The sequence below is a fragment of the Muscardinus avellanarius genome (genome assembly GCF_963383645.1).
Source record: "Muscardinus avellanarius genome assembly, chromosome: 1".
NCBI lineage: Eukaryota > Metazoa > Chordata > Mammalia > Rodentia > Gliridae > Muscardinus > Muscardinus avellanarius.
This window is the reverse complement of record NC_137786.1, coordinates 108,117,040-108,143,054: the sequence shown is the minus strand read 5'-3', so window position 1 is coordinate 108,143,054 and position 26,015 is coordinate 108,117,040. Positions and strand designations below refer to the sequence as shown.

Below are 26,015 nucleotides of genomic sequence, written 5' to 3'. Positions count from 1 at the left end.
GGTGAGCAGTGTGTCTGTCTGTCTGTCTAAAACTTCAAACAGGGTTAAGGACGTGAGGGAGACTTGCTTTTGTACACTCTGTGTGTGCTACAACCTTTTTAAAATTCTATGTGTGCATTACATAAATAAGGGATCAAGAGCTCTGCACACTGCCTGTAATTCTCATCCCCTTCCCTAGCCTCTGTGTGCCCATCCCCCAGAGGCTCCCCCGGAGCCTAGTCTGAGAAGCACAGATTCTTCAAGGGCCTTGGTCGGTCTGTCTTAATAAGAAGCAGCATCCTCCTTGGCTGTGTTTAATCACACGTTAGCACTCAGGGTTGCTATCATCCACTAATTCACTGCACATGAATGAAGCGACCCAGGGCAGTGACCTTCCCAAACTCATCATTTCAGAATTGCAACACACCCTTTGCAGATGTTCCTTTTACAGCTGGGATCTGGTTTTGTGAAGAGCATCCTTGTGGCCTGGACCTGACCCCCATCACTTAGCGCTAGGCACGTACCTCTCTGCCACCACTTACTCTTTCTCATGCTGCCCCGCCCTTTCCGAAGAGACCCTTGTCCTAAGGTCCCAGTCGTGCTCTTCACAGGGTTGACCACAGCGGTGGGCACAAAGATGGACTTGAAGGGACGATTTTGCCGGGGATCACCTTCTGAGGTGCTGCCTTGAGAGGACACAGAGGAGGTGGATAACGTCCATGTGGCATAGAGACCAGGGCTCCGGGGATCTGGAAAACTAGAGGTCTTTCTAGTTGTTCAACATTTTTTTTTTTTAAAGAGAAGAAATGGAGAAAGAAGGTTCAGTCAAGGGTCCTATTTTTAAAAACCATCCGCTCCCAACCATACCAAATGTGACCACTCCTCACCCTCTTCCTACCGTACAAATCTGTCAACCACAGGCCCAAGCTGTCCCCTGTTCCTTACACCTCGATGACTGGGCTGAGGGCAAGGGAGGGGGGGCTCAGGTTGAGGCCCTGGTGGAACTAGAAGACTAGAATTCCATTGTTCACTCTAGCTCTGGCTACACCTCATCCCACACCCTTCAGCCCTTGAGATCAGAGCACAAGATCTTCCATGGACTTATCTCAGTTTGAAGTAAAAATTTCTGGTTCATTCAGTGGCTTCTCCACTGGATTCTAAACTCTTTGAAGGCGAAGATCTATGGGGCTTGTTTTTTACTCTGAGCTCTGCATATCTTATTAACAACTGTTTGGTGAATAGCTACCATGATCCTTTCAGCACTGGGGTCAGTCATTTTGGCTAACAGATGCTGAGCACTTACTGTATGCCAGCCGTGGGCCACATGCCGTGCCCACATTATTTCATGAGTTCTGTAACACAATGACCTTCTTTAGAACTACTATTACTGCCACTATTTTATAGATTAAAAAAAAATACAGACATTTACAGTTTCTTGCCTAAAGAACTCCTAGACAGAATTTGAACCCAAGTCTAAGCCTTACGATTGAGCCACACCCCCCCCCCCCCCCGGCTGGTTAAGAGCATTCATTATTTGGTAGCAGGAAAAACCTTTTATTCTGCCTGAAATAAATCAGCCAAAGCAGTCGGTACAAACGACGTCTGCCTCCCTAAGGCCCTGGGTCTTCAGTCTTGGGCTGTGATTTTCACGAACTAAACTGTTATGAAACAGAATCCCTTGTCCACTGTTTCCATCCTGCACCTCTCTGAACGACATGGGAGTGACTGTCATTTTACATGCTTTTCTTTCCCTTCTACCAACTCAACCCCAGCATCACATTTTGCCGAATGGTCCATCAATCACTCTGTCTCTCTGCTGATGAAGTGACCTCTGTTCGTTCCCTGGGAATAACAAACTCAACCGAGTCGCTGGCACAGAGATGCCCCTGTGCTTTCCTTCCTATCAATACCTATTTTTTTTGGTCACTCCTCCTTTTTTTTTATTAATAATAGATATGTAGTTTAATAATGAGCCAGTGTCTTATGAAGATAGTAAGACTTCATTTAATTGTAGCTAGTGTTGCTCAAGAAGTCTATGCAGTCAAATACTCAAAGAACTGATACTTGCAGTGAGGAAACTTCCATCCACATTTGTTAGCCTGCCCCTGGTCCCTGTGGTGGTATGGTTAATGAATGGGAGTGTGGCTGTCCACCAGAGGGAGATCAGATTATATTCTAGGGCCGAGTGAGGTCTGGGTGGTGGAGCAGAATCCCCAACACAGGCTTCCACAGCAGAGTAAACTGATCTGCCTGCCTTTTGAACAGAGGCCTCAAGGAGTTGCCTGCTGCAAAACTGATTAGCAGTAGGAAAGACAGGTTCTAAAATGGCTTCCTCCAGCTGCAGCAGCAGAATGAAGCTACTTAGATCTGAGCCAGCCATATCTACCAGTGCCTCCTTTGAATGACTATTTATGAAACAAGGTATGACTAATTTTTCTGAGCCCAGTTCTGGGTCAGATTCCAGGAACTTCTAAATCCTAAGTCTTCCATCCAACAGTGAGTCCCTCTATGTCTTTTGGCAAAGAGCTTAGGACTTACCTAGCACATTTTTCCCCCAACTTCAGAGCACTTTGCTAAAATGTATTCATTAAGCCCTGACATCCTGACCTGAGGACATAATGATCCTTATTTTCCAGAGGAGACTGAAAGACATTCTGGACTTAAGTGGGAGGTGTAGAAGTTACCTCTCATTTGTTCCACTGAGCAGGTCCTCACATCCTTTACTCTGTCTGGGATAGTATCACTTAAGAGCTTATCCTATATTCAAAAGGGGCATGATAGGGCTGGGGCTGTAGCTCGGTGGTAGAGCACTTGCCTAGCATGTGAGAGGTCATGAAGCTGATTCCCAGCAACACACACACACATACACACACACACACACACACACACACACACACACACACACACACACCTCTACAGAGCACTATAACCAGTAGCTGGGCTCACCACTGGAGGCAGCCTCCTGGTAAGGAGAAAGGTTGGGTCTCGCTCATCTTTGTAGAGTCTGAGCTAAAAGCCAGGAGTGGTGTGGTCTGTCTGTCATTTTTCTCCACCCATAGGGCATCAGGTGGGCATATGTGTCTGTGAAGATTGCAAGAAAAAGGAATATCCTGGCTAATTGGGCAGAAGAGAATTTATTGGGAGGACAGGAGAGGACTTGGAGACAGAGCCAGGGAGGCTGCAGAGGGCTCAGCAGGAAATCTGCAGCAGGAAGCACTGGCCAGACGTGTGGTTGGTGCTCTGGCCATGAATGGTCTTCAACTTTGCCGCATCCTTTCCTTCCTTGCTCGTGTCAAAATCCCAAGAGAGAGTATCATATTGGCTGACAAATATTCTGTACAATCTGAGCCCATGCATGTCTCCAGGATCTGGGAAGAGACTTCATGGTGGCAGAGACTTAGTTGTGGACAAGAAGAGCTGGGCAGATTGGTCCTCATCTCGCCCATAGGGCCAGAGCACAGACTAGCACAGCGGCCTTTTCGACTCCTGGCGGTTAAAAGGCTCACTTGCTGAATCTTTAAACTCTGGCGTTTTGGTCAGTTCATATCTATAGTTAAGCCTGACTGGCTGGTTGAGTTCCTGGGGGATGACTAATGAGAGCAAAGGTCCCCATGCTTCGGAGCACTCGGCCTCTCCAGCAACGGCTACTTCATAAAGGCCTGCACTATACACCAAGGAGGCTGGGTGGCAGTGCAGATCCACCATTGCAAACAGCGAACAAAGACCGGGAGTGAAAAGAGATCAGAGTCACGGAGCAGAATGGGGTCTGGCACAGGTAGCTAAGCCACTGGGTTCTCACATAGAACTTAGTAAGAGCAGCAGAAACTCAGCTGACAAAGGACAACATTTTCCAATTCTGAGAAGTGGGAGAAGGAAACTTTCCACAGTGAAAGAGTTGTTCAGAGCGAGGGTTTCCTGCATTCAGGTAGATGAATTGGGCTTATGTAATTCATGCCCAATTCATACCCAAGGTTAGTGGCAATGGGACTTTACATTGAAGAGAATATACCAACACTGAGAAAGCACTGACCTTCTGTAACCTAATAACCTTCAGAAGCAGCATATTCTCTGAGAGGACTGTTCTCGGGCATGCTGCTTCTTCATAAGGAAAACTACACCTTAGCATTAGCGGCAGCTCGAGCAATGCATATATTGAGATTTCTGTGAGTTGGGAGGCACTGGCCACCTCTGCTGTTGAAACTCCATCCACATGATCCATTACCGAGGGGACCAGGAGAGAAGCTCATGATTGGCCCAAGAGCAGGAGATATCTTCCCACAAGAAAAGCCAGGGAGAAGAGAATTGAAGCCAGACACTTGAACTGTACTGAGATAGACTCCTGTATGTATTCTCATCAGAGTTACCATATATCCTGGTTTTTTCAGGAAAACTCTCAGGTTATACCGGCTCAAAAGTACCCTGGTTTAATGATAAAAGTATATGACCACTCCTATTCTACTGGTTCTTTGATGGTGTGAATAAGGATTTGAGGCTAAAGCCTAGTAGTAGGCATAAGCCCCAGACAATTCATGTCAGAGTCCATAGAAGAAACGATTCATGAGTTAGGGCATCCTCCTTGTTCCTCACCGTCACTTCTAGATCATTCCTCAACCTCTTCAATACTTGCCAGTGCTGACCTGCATCATGGGACCCTACCGCCCACTGCCCCACCTTGCTGCATTATCATTCACCCCCTAGGTTCGCCTCCATCCTTGTTCCTTGAAGATTTTAGCTTCTGACTCACTGTCAGTGTCTTGATATAACTGATCTTACTATAATGATATAACTGATCTTATCTTCGGCCTTTAAATACCATCTCAAGCCTGGCGCTCTCTCTTAAATGCTAGCCTTGTACACTCAATGGCTGACCAACATCGTTACTTGGGTTACGAACAGGCATCTGACACTTAATCTGCTGTGAACTAAGCTTCTGCTTTCCCCATGCCTCCGTCTGCTCTTTAGGGTCTCATCACCACCATCTTAGTAAAAGGCAACTCTAACTACAGTTAGCCAGGGCAAACAACCTGGACTCACCTTAAGCACTCTATTCCTTCATGCCTGATATTGGAACTGTTCCAAAAGCCTGCTGCCTCTAACTTTAGGATATTTCCAGAATCTAACCACTTCTCCCTACCTCCATGTCTCATAACACCCTGGTCCTATGCACCATCACTTCTAGGATTTTTACAACGTTCCCTTAACTAGGTTTTCTGATTCCACTTTTTCTTCTATAGTTTATTCTCAATCCAGAAACTGGAGAGATTCTGGTTAAAAATAAGTTCAATCACATGACTCCTGTGCTTGAAATTCTGCAATAGGGTTAAATTCAAATCCTTCCTTATGACCTAGGAAACTGTAGATGACCTGGCCCACCTTCACCATTCTGACCTTCTCTCCTACTAATCTTCCTCACTTGTTCTGATCCAGTTCTACTGGCCTTCATGACAGGCACACTCCTACATCGGGGCCTTTGCACTTGCCCTTCCTTTGGTCTAGAATGCACTTCTCTCAGAGATCGGCATGGCACATCTTTTTATTTTCTTCATTTCTTTTCTTACTTCTTGGTAAGGCCATCTTTGGCCAACCTCTCTAAATTGTGACTACCTCCAATCCTATCCCTTTCTCTTGTTCTTTCCTAAGCCCTTACAGACACATCTCATATATTACTTGTATATCCTGTTCACTATCTCTCCCTAGCATTAGACTGTAAGCTTCTGTGGCCAAAAATTCTGTGTATTTCATTCACTGGTATTTTTCCAGTGCCTAGAAAGGTGTTTGACACATAGTTAGCACTCGATAAATATTCATTGAAGTCATGAATTAGAACATCAGTTATAGACGATTCTAGTTTGTGCCTTTGGAGAGACTTTTAAAAAATTCCAAGAACCTCCCATTGAAAGAAATAACTATGATCTTCTATCCCGACTTTCTGCCACATAAAGAAACCTTTTTTATATATGCCTGTATCTGCGAGGACCTGGCCTTTGCCTCTACCCTCCCTCAAAAGGGGCTCCTTTACCTCACCAGCCAGCCTGGTTGGAAAAATCGAAGGCTTAGAAAGTACAGCCTTTTATTGAACTAGGGCCTTCTCTCTAAGGCGCATCCCCTGGTCTGCTACGTTGTCACCCCATGCAACAAATTTACCTCCTGATTCCAAGTCTATCATGATCCCTCTTCTTTGTCTCCTACAAGTTAAAAAACCTGTGCTTCTCTACCAGTTTTCCCGTTTCCTCACCATCTTTGCCTCCCTCCTCCGGACACAGTGCTCCTCCAAAATGAAGGTCCCTCAAAGTGGACATATGACTCTAGATATGACTCCCACAGAGTACAATGGGACTGTAACTTTCCTTGCAATTGTGATCCTCTGATATGTCATAAAGGCAGCATTTGAGTTGTGGTCATGGTCTCACTGCCTCCTGGCTCTGCCTGGCCTGGCATGGGTCCTGGGTAGCATTGGGGTTATGTTGTTAGGTGGGAGGACAAACTGGATCAATGAAACTAATCTGCTGCAGAATAATAATAATAAAAAAAAGGTGGGAAAAACTGGTAGGAAGAAGACCTGCAGGGTAACTTGTGTTTGATCTTAAGTGTGGGTGGACAAGTCGTGGGCTGAGTTCATGGAAACTGTGTCTAATGGTCTAGCATCCTGAGAACTTTCCCAAGTTGCTCTGAGGTAGTCATCTGACCATATTTTCCAATTATTCTACTAGATGGGGTGTTGGGAAATAGGATGTAATGGGGGACTTGTGGGACTCATCAGAAGAAATTCTGAAATCTGGTTCTTAAGCAAGTTGATACACGCTGCTTATCAGTTCCCTATTTGTAAAGTAATACAAGATTCTTGGGCATGGCCAATGAGTTAAAAGAGGTAACAGTATTGGTAAACTCTAAAGAGCTACAAAAAGAATAACTTTTTTTTTGTGGTGCTGGGGATTGAACTCAGGGGCATTCTACCTCCAAACTACACCCTCAGCCTGATTTTTTTTTCTTTATTTTGAAACAGGGTCTCACTAAGTTGTGGAGGGCCTCACTAAGTAGCTTAGGCTACCCAAGAACCCAGATTCTCCTGTCTCAGCCTCCCAAGTACTGGGGTTACAAGTGTGTGCCACCATGCCCAGCTCAAAGATAACTGTGTTTACTATGTATTTCTTTTCTCTCTCTCTCTTTTTTTTTTTTTTTTTTTTTGGTACTGGGGATTGAACCCAGGAGTATTCTACCTCTGAACTACACCCCAGCCCCATTTTTTATTCTTTATTTTGAAACAGGGTCTCACTGAGTTGCAAAGGGCCTCACTAGGTAGCTGAGGCTGTCTGAGAACCATGATCCTCCTGTCTCAGCCTCCCAAATGCTGGGATTACAAGCGTGTGCCATCACACCCAGCTTGCTATATATTTATTTTAGGAGTTAGAAGAATACTGGGGCAAATACTATTTCTTGGCCAATACTCTCCATCAGTCCAACCTATAGAAGCTTTTGGTCTAGGATGACCCAACCTCTCCATGCCTGAGATTGCAGGAGACACACCTGAAGATAGGGATGACATAGTTGTTTGGGAAGATGCCGACTCGCCCTGTGACCAAGGAGATGCCCTTCAGCCAGCCATCTTGGTACTTCCCCAGGACCCTGACACCTTCTCCCTTCTGCAGGTCCAGCTCGTCAGGTCCATGGGCTGAGTAGGCGTGCAGGGCTACAAACCTGGGAAACACAGGAAACCAGTGAAGAGAGAAGGTGAGCATGTCTGGGGTAGGGCATAGAGCCTGCCAATGGCACAGGCAGACAGATCCCATCAGCCCAGTGGCTAGCCACAAAAACCTCTAAAAAACTGAAACCTCAGCATGTAAGGCAGACAAAAGTACAACAATCTGGTTGAAATAGCAGTGGAGAGGGTAGATCCCTGCTTCCTCCATCTCCTCCTTCCTGCACAGGCATCATGCAGCTACAGATCACTGATTTAGGACAATGTTGACTCTCAAAGAGTGGGGAAACTGGCCTCAAATGAAGAAAGGCCTTGGTGATCTGGAATTAGTGGCAGAGATGGGTCTTCCAGGTAATGGTCTACCCAGGAAGCTTTTATACTACTGCTCGGTGTGTCTCCCAAGAATATGGTCCCAGCCAGCAAGCCTCAGGGAGATGAGAGGTCAGCAGAGAAGCCTCTTGGGTCTACTCCTGTGACCTGGAAGGAGTAGGATGTGTTTGACTCTCAGAATGGCCCGAGGAGTGACATGAATAGAGACAGAAATGTGTACATTGGGAATTAGAAGGCAGGTGTTGATTTTTATTTGTTTTTGGTGATGGGAACACATGGGACATGGGAGGCATGGTGGGATAGAGGGGAGCCTTATAGCACAGCAAGCGTGTACTGGAGTTGGAACAGTGACATTACATTCTAAACTCTACACAGGACTTGGACAGGTGACATCCGGGTATGAGTCAGGAGAGTAAAGACCACAGGGAAGAGTGAGGGCGAGGCTGGGGAGGGGAGGATAGCTGCTCAACTAAAAGCTTCAAAGAGAAAACCCATTTTGTCTTGCTGGATGCAGTGTCCACAGAATATGGCCCTCAGGCCTGGCATTTGCAAGTCCTTGTAGATTCAAAGAACTGTGCAACTCTGAAATACTTTATCCAAGAGGCTGGGAATGTGTTCTCATCTACCAGATTTATTTCTTTCTTCAAATGCTATATTTATTTATTTTTTGCTAGTTATTAAAAATGTCTATTTATGACCCAACATTTTTTGTTTTTGTTTTTGTTTTTGTTGTTACTGGGGGTGGAACCCAGAGGCTTTCTACCTCCGGGCTATACTCCCAGACCTATTTTATATTTTATTTGGAAACAGGGTCTCACTAAATTGCTGAGAGCCTCACTAAGTAGCTGAGGCTGGCTTCGAACCTCCGTGATCCTCCTGTCTCAGCCTCCCAAGCACGGAGATTACAAGCGTGCGCCACCATGCCCGGCTATGACCCAACATTTTGAATCTAAAGGAAAACAGTAGCAATTGCTCAATACCCAATCTTCCAATGATATGGCATATAATTTTGCAGTCTCTTTTTGCATTTGTAAATAACAAGCTAGGATTTGCAAACTTGTGTTTTTTATCATTATTTTCTTTGAAGATGGTAAAAGAAGGGGAGTTAGAGATGGGCTGGTTTGGGGTGGGGAGGCTCAATGGCAGAGGACTGACAAAGATGGCTCTTCTGTGCCAGGATCGGGGGTGGAGGGCTGAGCTTTTTACTCACATGTTAGCTGATAGGTGTTGCTGGGAGCCAGGCAGACTGACCACAGCCGTGGAATGTCCTGGGGAGGCAGGTGTAGGATGGTAAGTGCTGACCTACACAGACAGAAAAAAACAGCCAAGCAGAACTGATGAATGCCACAAATCAGGCCTGCAGCAAACAGGGCTGCTGCAGAAAGACCTGACGCAGCTGAAAACCAAGGATTATGCCCTGTGCCACCCATTGTGCGTCTTCTCTGTGGCTTGTGGCTTTGGGTAGAATGGGGCGGAACAGACTGGTTTGTGGCCTGCTGGGGCGGCATGCCAGGGCTGCATTCCACGAGACTTCTCAGATCCCATGGAGGGTGCTGGGCTTCCAGTTACAGCCAATGGGGCATTCATTGCCTGGCTCTTCCTTCTGCTCCCTGCTCCACCCCACCATTTCCCAGTGATCTCTCCTCCCTCTAAATAAATCTGCTCTTGGAAAATGATATGATAGCTAATATTGATTCCCAAACTTAGCACTTGCCAGGTAGGTTTTAAGTGCCAGGCAGTTTCTAAGTGAATTTAATCTTTGTTAAGGTAATTTGTTAATTCTCATTTTTTGAGAAAAAGCACTGAGAGAGACTCGGGGTGGGGGGGGAAGAAAGGTCACCCAACTACTACAAAACAAAGAAAATTTAAAGTTAAGTAGTCTAGGTTCTGAGTAGACACTCTTATTGACATACACATGTGTGTGCCCCCGCCCCCACACACAGCAACTTATTTAGTGACTTAAGAAGAGGAATCTGAGTCCCTGCTGCCCCTCTAGGGTACAAGAGGGGACAGCAATGGTAAAGTCTTTGAAACACTCTGCTCTCCTAGGACTCTGCCTGTCCCCTTGCTTGTCTCTTTCTTGTCACATCTCACAGGTGGTGATTACTTTCTTATTTACTGACTGGCTTCCCCGCCAGACCATAAGTTCCACGAGGGTAGAGACTGCCAGTGTTCTTCATCATTCTATTTCTGTGTGTTCAATATATCCACAACTATGTAAATCACCTGTGAATTGTGTGGTAAGTGAATCATATCTCAATGAAACTCTTGGAAAAAAAGAAACCATTCCACAATCTTCTTTCTGGGGTATTCTGACATGGCGTAAAGCGATCTGTTTGGCAATCAAATATCTCCACACAAGTTTCTACAAACAGACAAGAGAAGGAGATGGCTTTGGGCTAGACTTCTCCTTCCCTGGGACTGGGCAAGAAGATCCTGCCGGGCCTGGGAGATGTGTAAAGGGAGAGCTCTGTTACGCAAACAACTAGTCTTAAATGTTTGAGGACCACTGATTCAACAGGCTGAACACTCCTGATTCTCCAATGCTATGTTTGAGTAAAAGCACTCTTATGCATAAACAACGCGAATCCTCTAGGCAGGAGGAAGGTGTTGAGTGCAGAGCCATCCCTCCATCACACCAAGCTGTGCATTTTCACTTCTCTGGGCCTTTATATGGGAAAAGGGTCTCTCCTCCTATTTGGGATGCTGACCAGGGCCAGGATGGACATCTGTGTGCTTCTGGCAGAGTTATTACTAATATGGAATGGGAAAAGAGGCCAGGTGCTTAGATTTTGATGTTTTATAGAGAAAAAAGAAAGGAGAACATGCAGAGAAAAAGAAAGGGGGAAAGGAAAAAGGAGGGAAGAAGGGAGAAAGGAAAAGCTCAAGAACGAGTAGAGTCAAACTGGAAAAAGACATAACAGGACAACTATAGATACAGAGGGACAAAGGGAGGAAGGGAGGAAGGAAGAATGAAGAAGATTAAAAACAAATTGGTGAAACTTCTAGAATACATATATAAGAAAAACAACCCAATTATAAGCGAACAAACGATACCACAAAAATATATCATGTGACCAGGAAGCACATGAAAATATGCTCAACATTAGTAATTATAGGAATGCAAATCAAAATCACCATGAGATACCTCTTCATACCTAAAGAATGGTTAGAATTAAAAAGACCAGCAATACCAAGTACTTATGAAAATATGGAACAATTAGATTGTTTTTCCTTGGTACTGGGGAATTGAACTCGGGGCATTTTACCTCAGTCCTTTTTATTTTTTATTTTGAAACAGTCTCGCTAGGTTACTGAGGATATTGCTATGTCACTCAGGCTGGCCTCCAACCTGTGATCCTCTTGTCTTGGTTTCTCAAGTACTGAGATTACAGTCATGTACCGCCATGACTGGCCAGCAATTAGAATTCTTGTTCACATCTGGTAGCAATGCAAAATGGCACAAACATGTTAGAAAACAGTTTGGCCATTTCTTATAAAGTCAGACACACTTACTACACTACTCAGCAGCTCACAAGTCTTTACCTAACAAAAATGAAAACATATGTCCATACACTATTCATTACACAAGTGCACCAGAAAGCTTTCTGAGGAGATGTATATGTTCTATATCTTGATTTTTGGTGGTGGTTGCATGCTGGATGCATGGGTCAAAAGTCATCGAATTGTTTATTTAAAATGGTTGGACTTAGCCGGGTGTGGTGGCGCACGCTTGTAATCCCAGCATTCGGGAGGCGAGGATCATGGTTCGCGGACAGCCTCAGCTACTTAGTGAGGCTCTCTGCAACTTAGTGAGACCCTGTTTCAAAATATAAAGAATAAAAAATAGGGCAGGGGATGTAGCTCAGAGGTCAAATGCCTCTGGGTTCCATCCCTAGACCCTCAAAAAAAAAAAAAAAGGTTGGACTTAATTGTATGTAATTACACTTTAGCAAAGCTGTTAAAACAACTAATATGAATACTGTATATTATCTGGTTGGCAGCAAACATCCAAGTGGCCTTGGCTTGACGGAGCTCAAGCTCTGGAGTTGGTCAGGGAAGAGGGTGTGAATGGCTCTGCTTAATAGTGGGCAGCTAACAAGAGACCTTCATAGCAGGGGGATCCTGAAAAGCAGAGAAACCAAGAATGGGAACGTACTAATCCAAGCTCAACCTCTGTGGCCAAGGCTGAATGAATGAATGAGTGGGGAGATGGGAAAAGAGAGCAAGATAGGTAAGGATGAGGATGAAGGAAACTGGTGGAAGGACAGACAGAACAGGACAGAAAGGAAGGCCTCCCTGGGAGAATGAAGACACCATAGACGGCCCACTTCTGAGACTGCAGGTCTGTTCCTGCTGCGGGATGGAAGGTGGGTGGCCCAGCCTCCCGAGTGAACAGGTCTGGCGGGTGGTTCCTTCCCCTGCAGTCAGTTGTGACCTCCGGTGCCCAGGCCACAGGTCTGGGCAGCAGATGTGAGGTCCTGCAGCAACCGAGATTTCCTGGCACAGGCATCGCGCCCCGAGCGAGATTAGGGAGTGGGTTTGGCTATGAGGGTGGGGTGGGATAGGTATTTCTGTTAAAATCTAAATGCATTTTCCCCTCCCTTTGGAAGGAAGTGACTCATTTTAAAAAGAAGTCTGTATCAGTCAGAGAAGAATCCACACTGTGGCCTCTGGGCGTTTGCAAGTCCCCATGTGTTCGGGAGGGAGGAGTGGGGTCTGGAGGAAGGCACGGGGTTCTGGAGACACCTCACCGTCCCCTGCTGCCTTCACTGCCAGCCCCTCAATGTAGCTAGTAGAGCCACCTCTCAGGAGTCTGGGGACGGGTGTCAGGCATGTAGTGCCACCATTTGCCACGTGGGCAAGGAGGGAGCTCTGCAGAGCCTCCATTTCCTCAAAATTTGTAAAACGGGGCAAAGGATGGCATTTCTCTCACATTCTTTATGAGACTCTAATAAAATAACCAGCATGAATTATTAGGCACAGGGCCCGGCACACTCTATTACAGGTGCTCAATAGCTATTATTTGATCTGCAAAGAGATTAGTTGCTGTATGGGCTGTGGGTGGGGCGCCTCCTTTTAACCAGACAGCTTTGCAAGGTCTTGGGCAGAGAGCTAGACTCGAGAGTATAGAGGGTGGGAACCAGTGTCTGTAGCAACCTGGCTCCTCTGTTCTAGAGGAAATCCTCCCTAGACTGCCTTCCTCTTGCCCTCCCCCTCCCTCCCTCATCCTCCTCTCTCCTCTCTTCTCTCTTGTTGCTCTTCCTCTTCTTTTCCTCCTCTTTCCTCCTTATTCTGTACTGGGGATTGAACCCAGGGGCATTCTACCTCCAAGATACATCCCCAGCCCTCACTAGTTTATTTTGAAAGAGGGTCTTGCTAAGTCTCTGAGGCTGGCCTTGCACCTGTGATCATCTTGTCTCCATCTTCCAAGTATTGGGAATGCAGGCATGTGTCACCATACTGAGCATAGGCTTTCCCCAGAGTAAGCTTGCTGTCCCCATCCCACCCTCATGCTGTGCACTCAACTGTTCCTCCAGGAAGGGCTCTTGCCTTTTGGTAACGTGGTGTGCCTGGGGCACCGTGTTCCCCAGTGGAGTATACACTATTCCAGGGTCAGTCATGGTTCTGCACTTGCTATTTCCAGGCGCTAACAAGGGCCTGAAATGTGCATAATGCTCACTCAAGCAGAAGGACAATATTTTAGAGATAATAACAGGCATTATTTGAAAGTTTGTGTACCCACCAGTAGGGATAATATGGAGTTCATTGTCTGACTTTAAAAATTAAAAGCTCAGCCGACATGGTGGTGCATGCTTGTAATCCCAGCATTTGGGGGGTTGAGACTGGAGGATTGAAGTTTGTGGACAGCCTCAGCTACTTAGTGAGGCCCTTTGCAACTCAGTGAGACCCTGTTTCAAAAAATAAAGAATATAAAATAGGGCTAGGGTTGTAGTTCGAGGTAGACTGCCCCTGGGTCCCATCCTCAGCACTGAAAAAAAAAAATTAAAAGCTCATTCCTCTCTAGATTAAAATAGATCTAGCTGCACATTGTGACGCACACTTGTAATCCCAGTACTTGGGAGGCTGAGACAGCAGGATCACAGGTTCATGGCTAGCCTTAGCTACTTAGTGAGGCCCTCCACAACTTAGTGAGACCCTGTTTTAAAATAAAGAATAAAAAAATTGGACTAGAGGTATAGCTCGAAGGTAGAATGCCCCTGGATTCCATCCCCCAGTACCGCAAAACAAAACAAAACAAAACAAAACAAAACAAAACAAGAAGAGCCAGGCATGGTGGCACATACCAAAAATCTCAGTTATTTGGGAGGCTGGGACAGAAGAATTGCAGGTTAGAGGCCAGCCTGGATCATTTAGTGAGATTTTGTTTCAAAAAAGTTGGGGAGGAGCTGGAGGTGTATGTTTCAATCTCTCCAGCACAGCAAGAAAGAAAATGGACTTAAGGCTGGGTGTGGTGGCGCACACTTGTAATCCCCGCGCTTGGGAGGCTGAGGAGACAGGAGGATCATACAGGTTCGAAGCCAGCCTCGACTGGTTTAAGAGACCCTGTTTCCAAATAAAATATAAAATAGGTCTGGGAGCGTAGCCCGGAGGTAGAAGGCTCCTGGGTTCCATCCCATGTACCACCAAAAAAAAAAGAAAAAAAAAAGAAAAAAGAAAAAAGGACTTAAAAGCCACATTCAGTAACTGCAACATGTGGACCATATTGGGTCCTGAGTATTATGTTCGACACACACAACCCCAGTCCCGTGCGAAAGTCTCAATGTATATTGCAGGAATGGTTAAGTCTGTAATTACACAAAGCTGGTAAGTATGGGGTGGAGGGCATGGAGTCCCTTGGGAGCTCCCAGGGGAGGCTTGCCTTGACCTTGAAGGGCTGCCCGTCTCACTTTCACATGCTCTGACTTCTCTACTAATTTATACACAGCCCCCATTATTATTATTCCTATTTTTATAGATGTGAAGATGGATGTAGAAAGACTTCATGCTGCTGGAGGTAGACAGCCAACAGTGATGGAGTTGACACCAGAAGCAGGAACCGAGGCACAGAGCCTTTTTGTAGAACACCAAGGTGAATACTTATCTCCAGATCTCAACATTCAAGGTTCTGTTTCTCTCTTGGATATGATGGCCGCTGTCTTGGTGCGTGTGTCTCTTGTAATGCAGAATAGCTGTGAGGCAGGTGTTATCTTCACTGTCTTAGTTTAGTTTCCTTCCCCTTCCTGGCAGAGCTCGGCCGGCCAGTCTGTTCTCTGTCCTGCTCCGTCTAAGTCGGCCTTGGAGCCAGCCCAGCCTGCCTGCCCTGCCTGTTCCTGTTGAGCAAGGAGCAGCCGCCCAGTGCTGTTGATTTGTCCTGAGCAAAAAGACTTGTGTCTGAGAGAGTGAGAGAGCTCATGAGGAGCTATCAGCAGCTTCCTTTGGGTTCACCTCAAAAAGCTAAAAGCCAACCCCCCCCCAAGCTCCCTAAACACTCTAAAGTACATGTTAGATGAGCAGGGGTAATACGGTATAATGTTGTGAAACTGCTAAATTTATAGTTCCCAAGTAGTCATCAAAGTCTAGAGTATTCCCCACGCCCTGGCTCCTGCTCCCTTTCCAGCCTCAGCTTCCTCCACTCCCCTCCCCACTTCCCTTCCACTGTGGCTTTCCCAGCTCCTCCAGAGGGCCCTGCTGTTTCTGTTGACCTAGACCTTTGCTCCCCAACCCCATTCATTCCTAGCCCTTATCTATTATTTTTCTTTATTATTAAACATTTAAATTATAAATAGGTGGGGCGTGGTGGCGCACGCTTGTAATCCCTGCGCTTGGGAGGCAGAGACAGGAGGATCGCGCAGGTTCGAAGCCAGCCGCGCACGCTGGCTTAGGAGACCCTGTTTCTAAATTAAAAAAATATAAAAATAAGTCTGGGAGTGTAGCCCGGAGGTAGAAGGGCTTCCAGGAACCCCAGTACCACCAAAAAAACAAACAAACAAAAAAAAATAAAGAGTAAAACATAGGGCTGAGGGTGTAGCTTGGAGGTAGAATGCCCCTGGGTTCTATCTTAGTACTGCAAAAAAAAAAAAAAATATATATATATATATATATAATGTTATGTATATAAATATATGTGTCATTTAAAGAATAATAATAAAACTGACACCTGTATACATACTACCCAACTTAGGAAACAGAATAAGGACAGAAACTGAATGCTGCCGTTGGAGGCTCTCTGCATATTCCTCCATAATCAGGTCTCTTCCCTGAAATTTGTCTCAGTCATTCCAATGCTTTTCTATGTTTTTTTTTTTTTTTTTTTTTTTTACCAAGGCATATACCCTTAAAAATGTTGTTTAGTTTTGCCTGTTTCTTAAATTGTGTGAATGAACTCACAGCAGGTGCATTGTGTGGCTCCTGTCTTTCATTTCACAGTGAGCTTTTTGGTGTATTGTGGCTAATTGTCACTTTGTCTCCTATTTCATGGTAAGCATGCGCCACCGTTTAACCATTCCATCACTTATGTGTCTTCTGGGCAGTTTTATGTTTGGAGCAGTTATGAATGGTGCTTCCCTGAGCATTCTTGTACACATCTATGTCCGTGCACAAAAATCTCTCTAGGATATACATCTAGGAGTGGGATTGATGGGCTGTAGGGTATACGCCTGTTCTGTTTTATTACGTAATAACAAATTGTTTCCCAGTGTAGCTGGAACAATTCACACATCTACCAGCAACCCGATAACAATTCCTGTTATTCTACAGTCTTACCAGCATGTCGCAATGCCTGGCTTTTTAATATCTGCTTATCTGATGAATGTGAAATGCTATTTTATTGTGGTTTTAAATTAATTTCTCTGAGTACCAATGAGCTCGAGCATTTTCTTCTTCAAATGTTGACACACCGTTCTTGTTATATGAAATGCTGTGCATGTCCATGGTCTCTCCACCTCCCCTTGGGTTACTGATTATTTTCTTATTAAGTTATAGACTTCTGGTATTTGGAATATGAATTCTTTGTAACTTGCATTTTTATTCTGTGGTGACTTTTGATGAACTGAAGTTCTTATTTTTAATACAGTCAAATTTATAATATATTCCCTTATGGTTCACACTTTTGAAAAATCTTGAAAAAGATTTTTTTATCCCAAGGTCATAAAGATATACTTCTATATTGTCTTCTGAAAGTTTTATAGTTTTGCCTTTCACATTTAAGTCTTTAATCCACCTGGAATTGATTTTTGACAAGGAAGGAATCCAATTTCATCTTTTTCCACATGGATACCCAATTAGCCCAGCACCATAGTTCATCCTTCCTTTCTGATCTGAAAGCCTATTCTGTCATAAATCATAGCTTCATGCTGTGTCTGTTTCTAGGTTCCCCAATAAGTTCTGTTGGTTGAATAGCTGTTCTATGCTTCAACCCATGCTATCTTAACTACTATAGCTTTAAAGTAAAATTTGGTGTGTGATAAGGTAAATTTCAGTCTTTACCCAACCAAATTCTCTCTCCTTCTTCATTAGAAGTCTCTTGGCTCTTGGGCTTTTTATTCCTCCATTTAAGTTTCATAGTCAACTTTTGAGTTCCATAGAACGAAATGCCTTGGGATTTGAATCTATGAATCAATTTTGGGGGAGAATAAACAGCTTTAAGATATGAAATTTTTCATCAGAGAGCATGGCATAATTCTTCATTCATTTCACTTTTTCTTAATGTCTTTCAATAAAGTTTTCAGTCAAGTTTTGTAAGTTCTCTTGATAAAGATTTTTGTTGAATTTATTCTTACAGGTTAAAATTATATATATATATATATATATATATATATATATATATATATATATATATATATGTGGTACTGGGGTTCCTGGAAACCCTTCTACCTCCGGGCTACACTCCTAGACACCTATATTTTTATACTTTTATTTGGAAACAGGGTCTCTTAAGCTAGTGAGGCTGGCTTCGAACCTGCGTGATCCTCCTGTCTCTGCCTCCCAAGCGTGGGGATTACAAGTGTGAGCCACCACGCCCAGCAGGTTGAAATTTTTTTACAGGACTTTTGTAGCTCCTGGAGACACTAGGTAGCTAAGGATGAGAGAAGGACTCTGAGGCTGTATGACCTGGGTTTGAGTTTTGGCGCTAAACTTACTGGCTATGCGAGGCTCTGGCTTTATTCCCTGGGCTCCTCATCTGTGAAAGGGGCTGATAATAGTAACTACCTCATAAGATGCTCAGGAGGATTCGATCAGATCATGCATGCAGGTTGCTCTGCATCATGGCTGCCTGGCTCATAATTGTCACTATTGTGAGACGGGGTCATATAAGACAGATGTATCTGGGGAAGAGGCTTGTTCAGTAGGACCAGATTTAAGAAGAAAGATTCATTTCTAGGATACAAGCGCCAGTCCCAATAGCCCAGATTCTCTTTGAGGCAGACTCAGCGATGGGCAGCTGGCCTCCAGGTGGGGATGTGTGCTGAGGGTTTTCCTCCACACTGGACTGGGCTACTCTCTTGCATCCCGAGGCTTTCAGTGAAGGATGGGGTCTGGTACTTCTCTAGAGCCCTGCTTTGCACTGGCTTCTTGGAAAACAGCAGAAAATCCAAACCACACTTCAAACAACAAATTCAAACTCCTCGTCCCCGAGCTGCCTCCTTTGGCGGGGCATGGAATGCCTCCTGTCCTGATCCTCCCCTGCCATTCTCTGCCCTCTGCTTCAGAGCCCAGCGTCCCACTGCCAGCAAAGCAGGATTTGGGTACCAAGGCAGTCTGATGGGGAGGGTGCAAATGCCAGGGTACACCAAAATCTCCATCATGATCCTTGTCCTCCTCGTCATAATTGTCCACTTGAAGATGTTATCACTTGGCAGTAATTATAATTAAATAATCTCACTCGGCCTCATTAAAGGTCATAAAAATTTAAACAAGTAAAGTTACTTTTAAATATGCTTCAGGTCCCCTCATGACATTTAATCGCAGAAGATGTTCGTTAAGCAGCGACCAGGTACAGAGCGTGGTGCCAGGACCTGGGACCTGTGACAAGGTTGCTGCTCTCACGCAGACAGACTGCGTGCTGACATGCTTTCCGTCCTGCACCAGGGTTCTGCCTGCACTTTTTCTAGACAAGAACATCCCGGAGATCAGAAGTGTTTGAACATCTAGAAATTTTCATGCTCCCCCCCCACCCCTGATATAAATAAAATGACCTTAAGTCCTTAGAAAGTCAATTTTTGGTATAAAGAGTGGCAATGGTTATTTCCTGAGCAAACAGATCCATAGGGATAGCTCGATGGCCTAAAACTAGACAGGAGACCCCGCAACATAATTCTTGGTGACCTGGGTTCTGAATTCAGATTTCTGTGGCCTCTTCTTTGGGGACTGTGTAACCATGGGCCCATGATTTAATTTGCCTGTCCTAAATCTCTTCATCTGGCTTAGGTGAGCTTTAATAGGTTTTTCTCTGAGGATTTGTTAATTTTATATGACTAAGGGTCTCACTTTAGGGGAGAGAGTTGGTAAAGCAAACTGAAATCAGAAAGAAAAGTTAACTGTAAAACAAAAACAAAACTCTTTTAAGGAACTTTGACGGCCCAGAAATCATTTGACACCAAGTCCATCTTGGCATCTTCATAGAGTTTACTTTTTGCCATATACTTATTGTCTCTTAATTATTTCAAAAACTCTCAAAGGACATTACAGCAATCACAATGAATACCTTTTATAAAAAAGGAGAAAATTAAGCAATCACCACTGCCCACACTATCAAAGCACTTGGTTCCGATCCTTTTGAGTAAATGAGTTCCTTCAATAAGTGAAAGGTTTGCCATCTTAGGAGTCAGAAACCGACTTTCTCATGGTATCTTTTTTTTTTTTTTTTTTTTTTGGTACTGGGGATTGAATTCATGGGTATTGTACCTCTAAGCTACACCTTCAACTTTTTTTTTTTTTTTTAAATCTTGAAATAGGGTCTCCCTAAGTTGCTGAGGCTGGCCTCCAACTTGCGATCCTCTTGTCTCATTCTCCCAAATACTGGGATTACAAGCGTGTACCACCACATCCAGCATCTCCTGGTATCTTGAAGCACTGCCTAATACCTTCTTGTTGGCAAGTCTGCCTTTCTCTTTGAATTATTTTACAAGACACCCTTAGGAAAACTCCTTGTACCGAGGCTGAGGCTCTGGTTGGTTGTATAATAAGTTTTCCTTTCTCATGGAATTAACAGAACACAGCTGGGAAGTCCACCAAGACCCAGGCATTCATTTTAGAGACAGACTCAGAGATCTATCACAAATGGAAAGGACGCATGATGTTTCCAAAGCCACTGCTTGAGGCCCCTATCTGGGTAGCGTGTGGCTGGCTTTGAGTGATTCTGCAGAAGTCAGAAGCTTGGCCCTCGCTGTCTCTAATTAGAGTAACAGTTTTTGACTGGCTGCCCCCTGGCCCACCGTCCCTTCCTGGAGGGCCCAGCCTGTGGAGCATGAAGGGTTTGGTTATCCTGTGAGCAAACCTCTGCTGTCTTCCCCGTCACAGAGTGAACCTCCTAGCTGGGAGCCCCAGGCTGTTTGGACGATTGATGTACCTCACCCCTCAGAGCGCTACCTTTGATGAGAGGGGGAGAGGGAAACCTTTCAGATCATTTCTGTTTCCAGGTGTTCTCATATTTTTATCGCACTGTGCTAAAAATAAATGAAAACCTGGACTTGCATTATAAGAAGGAGGAAATCCTTAATTTCGGGCCAGCCTTAGAACATATTTAAATGTATTGTTTATATCCTCAGCTTTTAGAATGATGTCTAAGCACTGAATGCTTTCAGGAAGTCAGTGTTAAAACCATCTGTAACAGATATAAAGAATCTGTTTATTCTTCTCCCAATTCTACTTCTGTTGGTGTTAAGAATTTGATAATAACACTAAGTTGGGCGTGGTGGCCCACGTTAGTAATCCCAGCATTTGGGAGGCTGAGACAGGAGGATCTTGGTTTAAGGACAGCCTCAGCTACTACTTAGTGAGGCCCTTTGCAACTCAGTGAGGCTCGGTTTCAAAATAAAGAATAAAAAATTGGGTTAGGGGTGTAGTTCAGAGGTAGAGTGCCCCTGGGTTCCATCCCCAGTACCACACACGCACACACACACACACAATGTTAATAAAACTAGACAACTGGGGGTTGGATAGTTTTAATCTTTGATCTTTACTTTTCCTTCATATTTCTTAAGTCAGCCTCTTTTCCCAACCAACCATGTCTCACAAAACCTGGGTGTCATTTTTTTCAAAAGAAAGCCATGGGTCAGTGCTCAGGGATTTTGACAAACAAACATCCGCTAACATTTGAAAAGCAATGATTTATTAATGTCTGGTCCCCTGTAGTTGACAAATAGTTTGAGTGTCTAAATTCTATGTGAAACAAGGTGAAGATATAAAAAGAAAAGAAGGAGAAGAAGGAGGAGGAGGAGGAGGAGGAGAAAAAAAACAGTTCCTGTTTTTTTGGGTACTAGGGATTGAACCTGGGGCATTCTATCTCTGAGCTACAGCCCCAACCCTATCTTATTTCTGACAATTCTTTTTTGTAGTGTTGGGAAGTGAACCCAGAGCCTCACACATGCCAGGTAAGCACTCTACCACTGAGCCTTATTTTTTATTTTGAAACAGGGTCTCACTAAGTTCTGAGCCTCCCTAAATTGCCTAGGCTGGCCCTGAACCTGCGATCCTCCTGTCTGGCATCAGAGGTGTGTGCTATTATGCCCAGAGGGCTCCTGCTCTTAAGGGGTGTGTTATTTCACTTAGATAAAATAGGGAAAATCAAGGCAGATTTCCAAAGTCACCACAAGAGCTAATGTTTACATAATACCCGCCAGGGGCCACACATTCCTAAGCACTTTATTTCTAGAGTAACCTTCCTAACAAACCAAGGACTAAGTACTATTATTATAATTATGATTCCCATTTTACAGATAATAATATCAAGGCCAAAAAATGTATCATAATAACTTTCCCAAGTTTCTGACTCCTAAGATTATCATAATAACTTTCCCAAGGCCACATAATAACTTATAAACATATAAGGTAGGCTGGAATTCAAGCCTAAGCAGTTAGACTTCACCCCAGCCCTCTTAGCCCTACCTACAAAAAGCAGCATGCATACTTTGGAGGTAGAGTCAAGTGCTGTTGGCCTCAAGGGCTGGAGGGTTCCCAGAGGGCAGAAGCCCATGAGGGTTGGAAGCTCAGACACAAGCCTGTCTCTCTCTCTCTTTCTAACTCATTTGCTAGGCTGAGCCAGAAAGGGTTTGCCTAGTTTCTGGGAACTCTTCAAAGCTATCTAAAAAAATTCTATCATTCCTCTGATGGAGGTTTTATGAGCATACTTTTATGACTTTCACAAGGGAGAGGCAGCGGAGTGTCGGGCTGGGCTTTGCCTCTGAGTGGAGGCTTGGCCAAGCCCGAGGGAAAGCAATGGCTGCATTTGGGTCATTTCACACATAATGCTCAGATGACCACTGGCCAGAACAGAGATGTCGTCATACCTAGAGTCACCTTGCCCCTGTTCAAAGGCCAGAAAAACGGTCATTCACCATGTAATAGCCTTTCTTTTTCTTTTTTAAGATTAGTGGCAGGAGACTCAAGTTCATGTTAATTATATGAATCTTTAAAAATCCTAAGTCCCTGAATTTAGAATTCTAGCATGTGAGAGCTGGAAGGGGCCTTCAAGGTCATTCATTTAGTTCAGTCCTCCGAGCTCTGAAGAGGAGAAGTGGCATGCCAAAGGTCACTGGTGGGGTTGGGCAGCAGAGTCAGGTGGAGGCCCACAGTGGGCGAGGGACCATGTCCTGGTAGTTGGTTAGGATGGCTGGCTTGCTGGACTTGGTTTCTAGACCATGTTTCGCTTATTTCCAGAAAATATTCATTGAGCTTTCCATGTGCCTGGTGCTGTCTGCATGGGGCTTATATTATAAAGGGGGAGCCAGCAAAACAACTAATATACCATAAACAGAGAATCAGACTAAGTAAAATATGTTCTACAAAGGAAAAAGAGACAGAAAAATGGGGATAAACTATTCCATGTCTTCCTATCTGGCTAGAATGACCTTGATTATAAAGTTCTTCCAAAACCAATGCCACCCATCCCTTGCACCGGGAATATCTACCTTGGTGGCCCTCAGCTTCTGGGATATTTCATTCTCCTTTAGGATGCATCAGCCAAAGGCATATTTTAAAAATATGGTTGGCATGGCTGCCTGGCCTTAAATCCAGGGGTGCAGGTGGTTTTTGTCCTTCTGATGAAGCCCAGACACTAAAGCACTTACACATGGACACACCCTCAGCAAAGGGCAGATATTAAGCTCAAAATCCCCATGGTTGGCAGGGCGTGAGCAAGCAAGGTGAAATGAAGAACTAGCAGAGTTTGGTGTCAACAACCTGTATTTCCTGTGTGTGGCAACTGTAGAGACCCCACAGCCCGGCTCCACCTGTCAGCCAGCGACCTAAAGATCTAGCTCTTCTTCATGCTCGTAAATACTGAGTTCTGTTTTCAATTCCTCATCCCTAAAAGAATTCCCTCACTCGTGCACTCATTTAATCTTCTTTTATCAAATCCCTCCATCACTTAAGCTTTCATTTATTCATTAAGTCTTTTATTTTTGTTTATTGAGTCACATACATGGGTCCATAAAAACTTACTTGGTTCCTAGTCAACTCCTCATTCACATATTCAACTAACATTTATTAAACATCTCTCCGTGCCACAGTAAACTGGACTTAACCCTGGAATGAACGTGAGATACCAGTTATCCTGTCCTTAGGGTGTTAAGGGTAATGAGGCTGCACGTAGGTAAATTCCAAAGCAAAGTGGGAAGTCACAGACATTCAGCTGGAGGCCTAGGTCGGCTGTGGGGTTTTGGATGGTTCCCTTCCAGGCATCCAGTGCTCCTTCTGTCCCAAGGTGGCCAAAAGTGACCAGGAACACATTTTCCCGAAGCATTTTAAAGGAAGAAGGAAAGAGCCTATTTTAGCCTAGGGGTCACCAAATTCTTTCTGTAAAGAATCAAACAGTAAACATTTTCAACTATGTATACAGTCTCGGTCACAACTACCTAAGTCTGCCGTGGTAGTAGGAAAGCAGCCACACATATCATGATATCATTATATATAATGATCATAATGATTTATATCATTATAAATAATGAGCCTGGAGCTGGGCGTGGTGGCACACGCTTGTAATACCAGCATTTGGGAGGCTGAGACAGTAGGATCGCGGTTCGAGGACAACCTCAGCTACTTAAGTGAGGTTCTTTGCAACTCAGTGAGATCTTGTTTCAAAATAAAGAATATAGAAATAGGGCTGGGTGTGTAGCTTGGAGTTATACACCCAGTACTGAAAAAAGAAAGAAAGAAAGAAAGAAAGAAAGAAAAAAGAACGAGCCTGGCTGTATGCTAGTAAAACTTTATTTTTGGATTCTGAAATATGGAATTTGGGGTTCTTTCTTTCTTTCTTTCTTTCTTTCTTTCTTTCTTTCTTTCTTTCTTTCTTTCTCCCTTTCTCTCTTTCTTTCTCCTTCCTTCCTTCCTTCCTTCCTTCCTTCCTTCCTTCCTTCCTTCCTTTTTTGTGGCACTGGGGCCAGGGGTATTCTACTGCTGAGCTACAACCTCAGTCCTATTTTATTTTTTATTTTGAAAAACGCTCTCACTAAGTTGTGAAGAGCCTCACTAAATAGCTGAGGCTGGCCTTGAGCCTGTGATCCTCCTGTCTCAGCCTCCCAAGTACTGGGATTACAAGCATGGCCCACCATGCCTGGCTGGAAACAAGATTTTGAAAATGAAGGATAGGCATTCTCCAACCTCATTAGTATCCTGCTGCTAGAAACTAAGGCAGGCAAATGATTAAACCCATGGACTCTCTCTGTGAGTCAGCGGATGCCTGGTTCAAATCTGTTCAGAATTTGTTTCCTGAGTTCATGCCCGAGGCCTTGCACGTAACCAGGACTCATGTTGTGATGGACTGAGTGGCCGCCTGGCAGGTGCCAGGCACACCATGTTTGTGCACAGAAGCGAAGGCAGCACTTCTTCTAATAGTATCTGCTTAGGTGGAGCCAGAGGCACCCGGAGAGGTGCAAGGGTGCAGTCGGGCAGCTCCAGCTGAGCCCAGCTTGTTGGAATAAGTTGTTCTCATTTCTGACTCTACCCTTTCTGTCCTCACAGCGCCTCTATCCAGAACTCAGCGTGAGAAAGCAGGACTTACTTTCCTAGCTGAAGTATCTTGAGAAGAGGTAAACCGGTATTCGCAATACTCTTTGCATATGTAAGCAGGTTTTTATTATGCATCTAGTTGTGCAATTTTCCGCTGGGGCTTGATTGTTTTGGGGTGAGAAGAGAGGGAGAGGGAGAAGGAGAGAGATTGTATCTCCCAAAGCTTGTGCTTTGAAATACAATAAACAGTTTTTTTTTAAATGAAAGAAAATTGCCCATTTCCTTGGAATATTTTGTTTTCTCTTTTCTTAGAACATAAAATTGCACTAACAAAGGGCTGTGATAGGAGCCCATGTCTTGCTTTTCCATGAATACAACTGAAGATCATGCCCCTTTAGTTCTAGCTGTAGAGACTCCCACTTATGATGAAGGCCTGTTTTCAACTTATATCTAAAGAAAGCATACTGCTAGTAGCTTGTTTGCTGAACAAACCTGATGTAACCCTAGTTAAGTGTAGCTACCAAATAATGCCAAATAAAATGATATAGAATCATTGAATCTTGGATTATGGGCTGTGCGGGAATGGTAAACATGTGGCCCAGGCACTCCCTGTTCCTACTCCTGGGCCCATGACAGACATTGCTAATCAATCTATCATTCATTCTCACTAAGCCTGGTTGCTGTTGGAGAATGTCTCCTGAATCTTAACTGTGACAGTTGAGATGCGCACTCCTATTGCTTGGGTAGGGAAACAGCACAGGCTTAAAGGCAGTTAGACCTAGGTTCTGATCCAAACCCTGAAATGTACTTGCTGAGTAACTTTGAGTTATTTAGTTAGCCT

At 44.4% G+C, this 26,015-nt stretch overlaps 1 protein-coding gene across 1 annotated transcript in view; it reads right to left on the bottom strand.

Moving 5' to 3' along the window:
- Window positions 1–26,015, bottom strand: part of SH3RF2 (SH3 domain containing ring finger 2) — a gene marked incomplete at both ends in the record, with an annotated part of 129,176 nt that overhangs the window by 7,176 nt on the left and 95,985 nt on the right. The window contains 3 exons of the mRNA XM_080712203.1: window positions 522–748; window positions 7,504–7,674; window positions 9,216–9,307. Of these exons, the coding sequence (XP_080568329.1) occupies window positions 522–748; window positions 7,504–7,674; window positions 9,216–9,307 (490 nt within the window). The remainder of the gene's footprint in view (window positions 1–521; window positions 749–7,503; window positions 7,675–9,215; window positions 9,308–26,015) is intronic.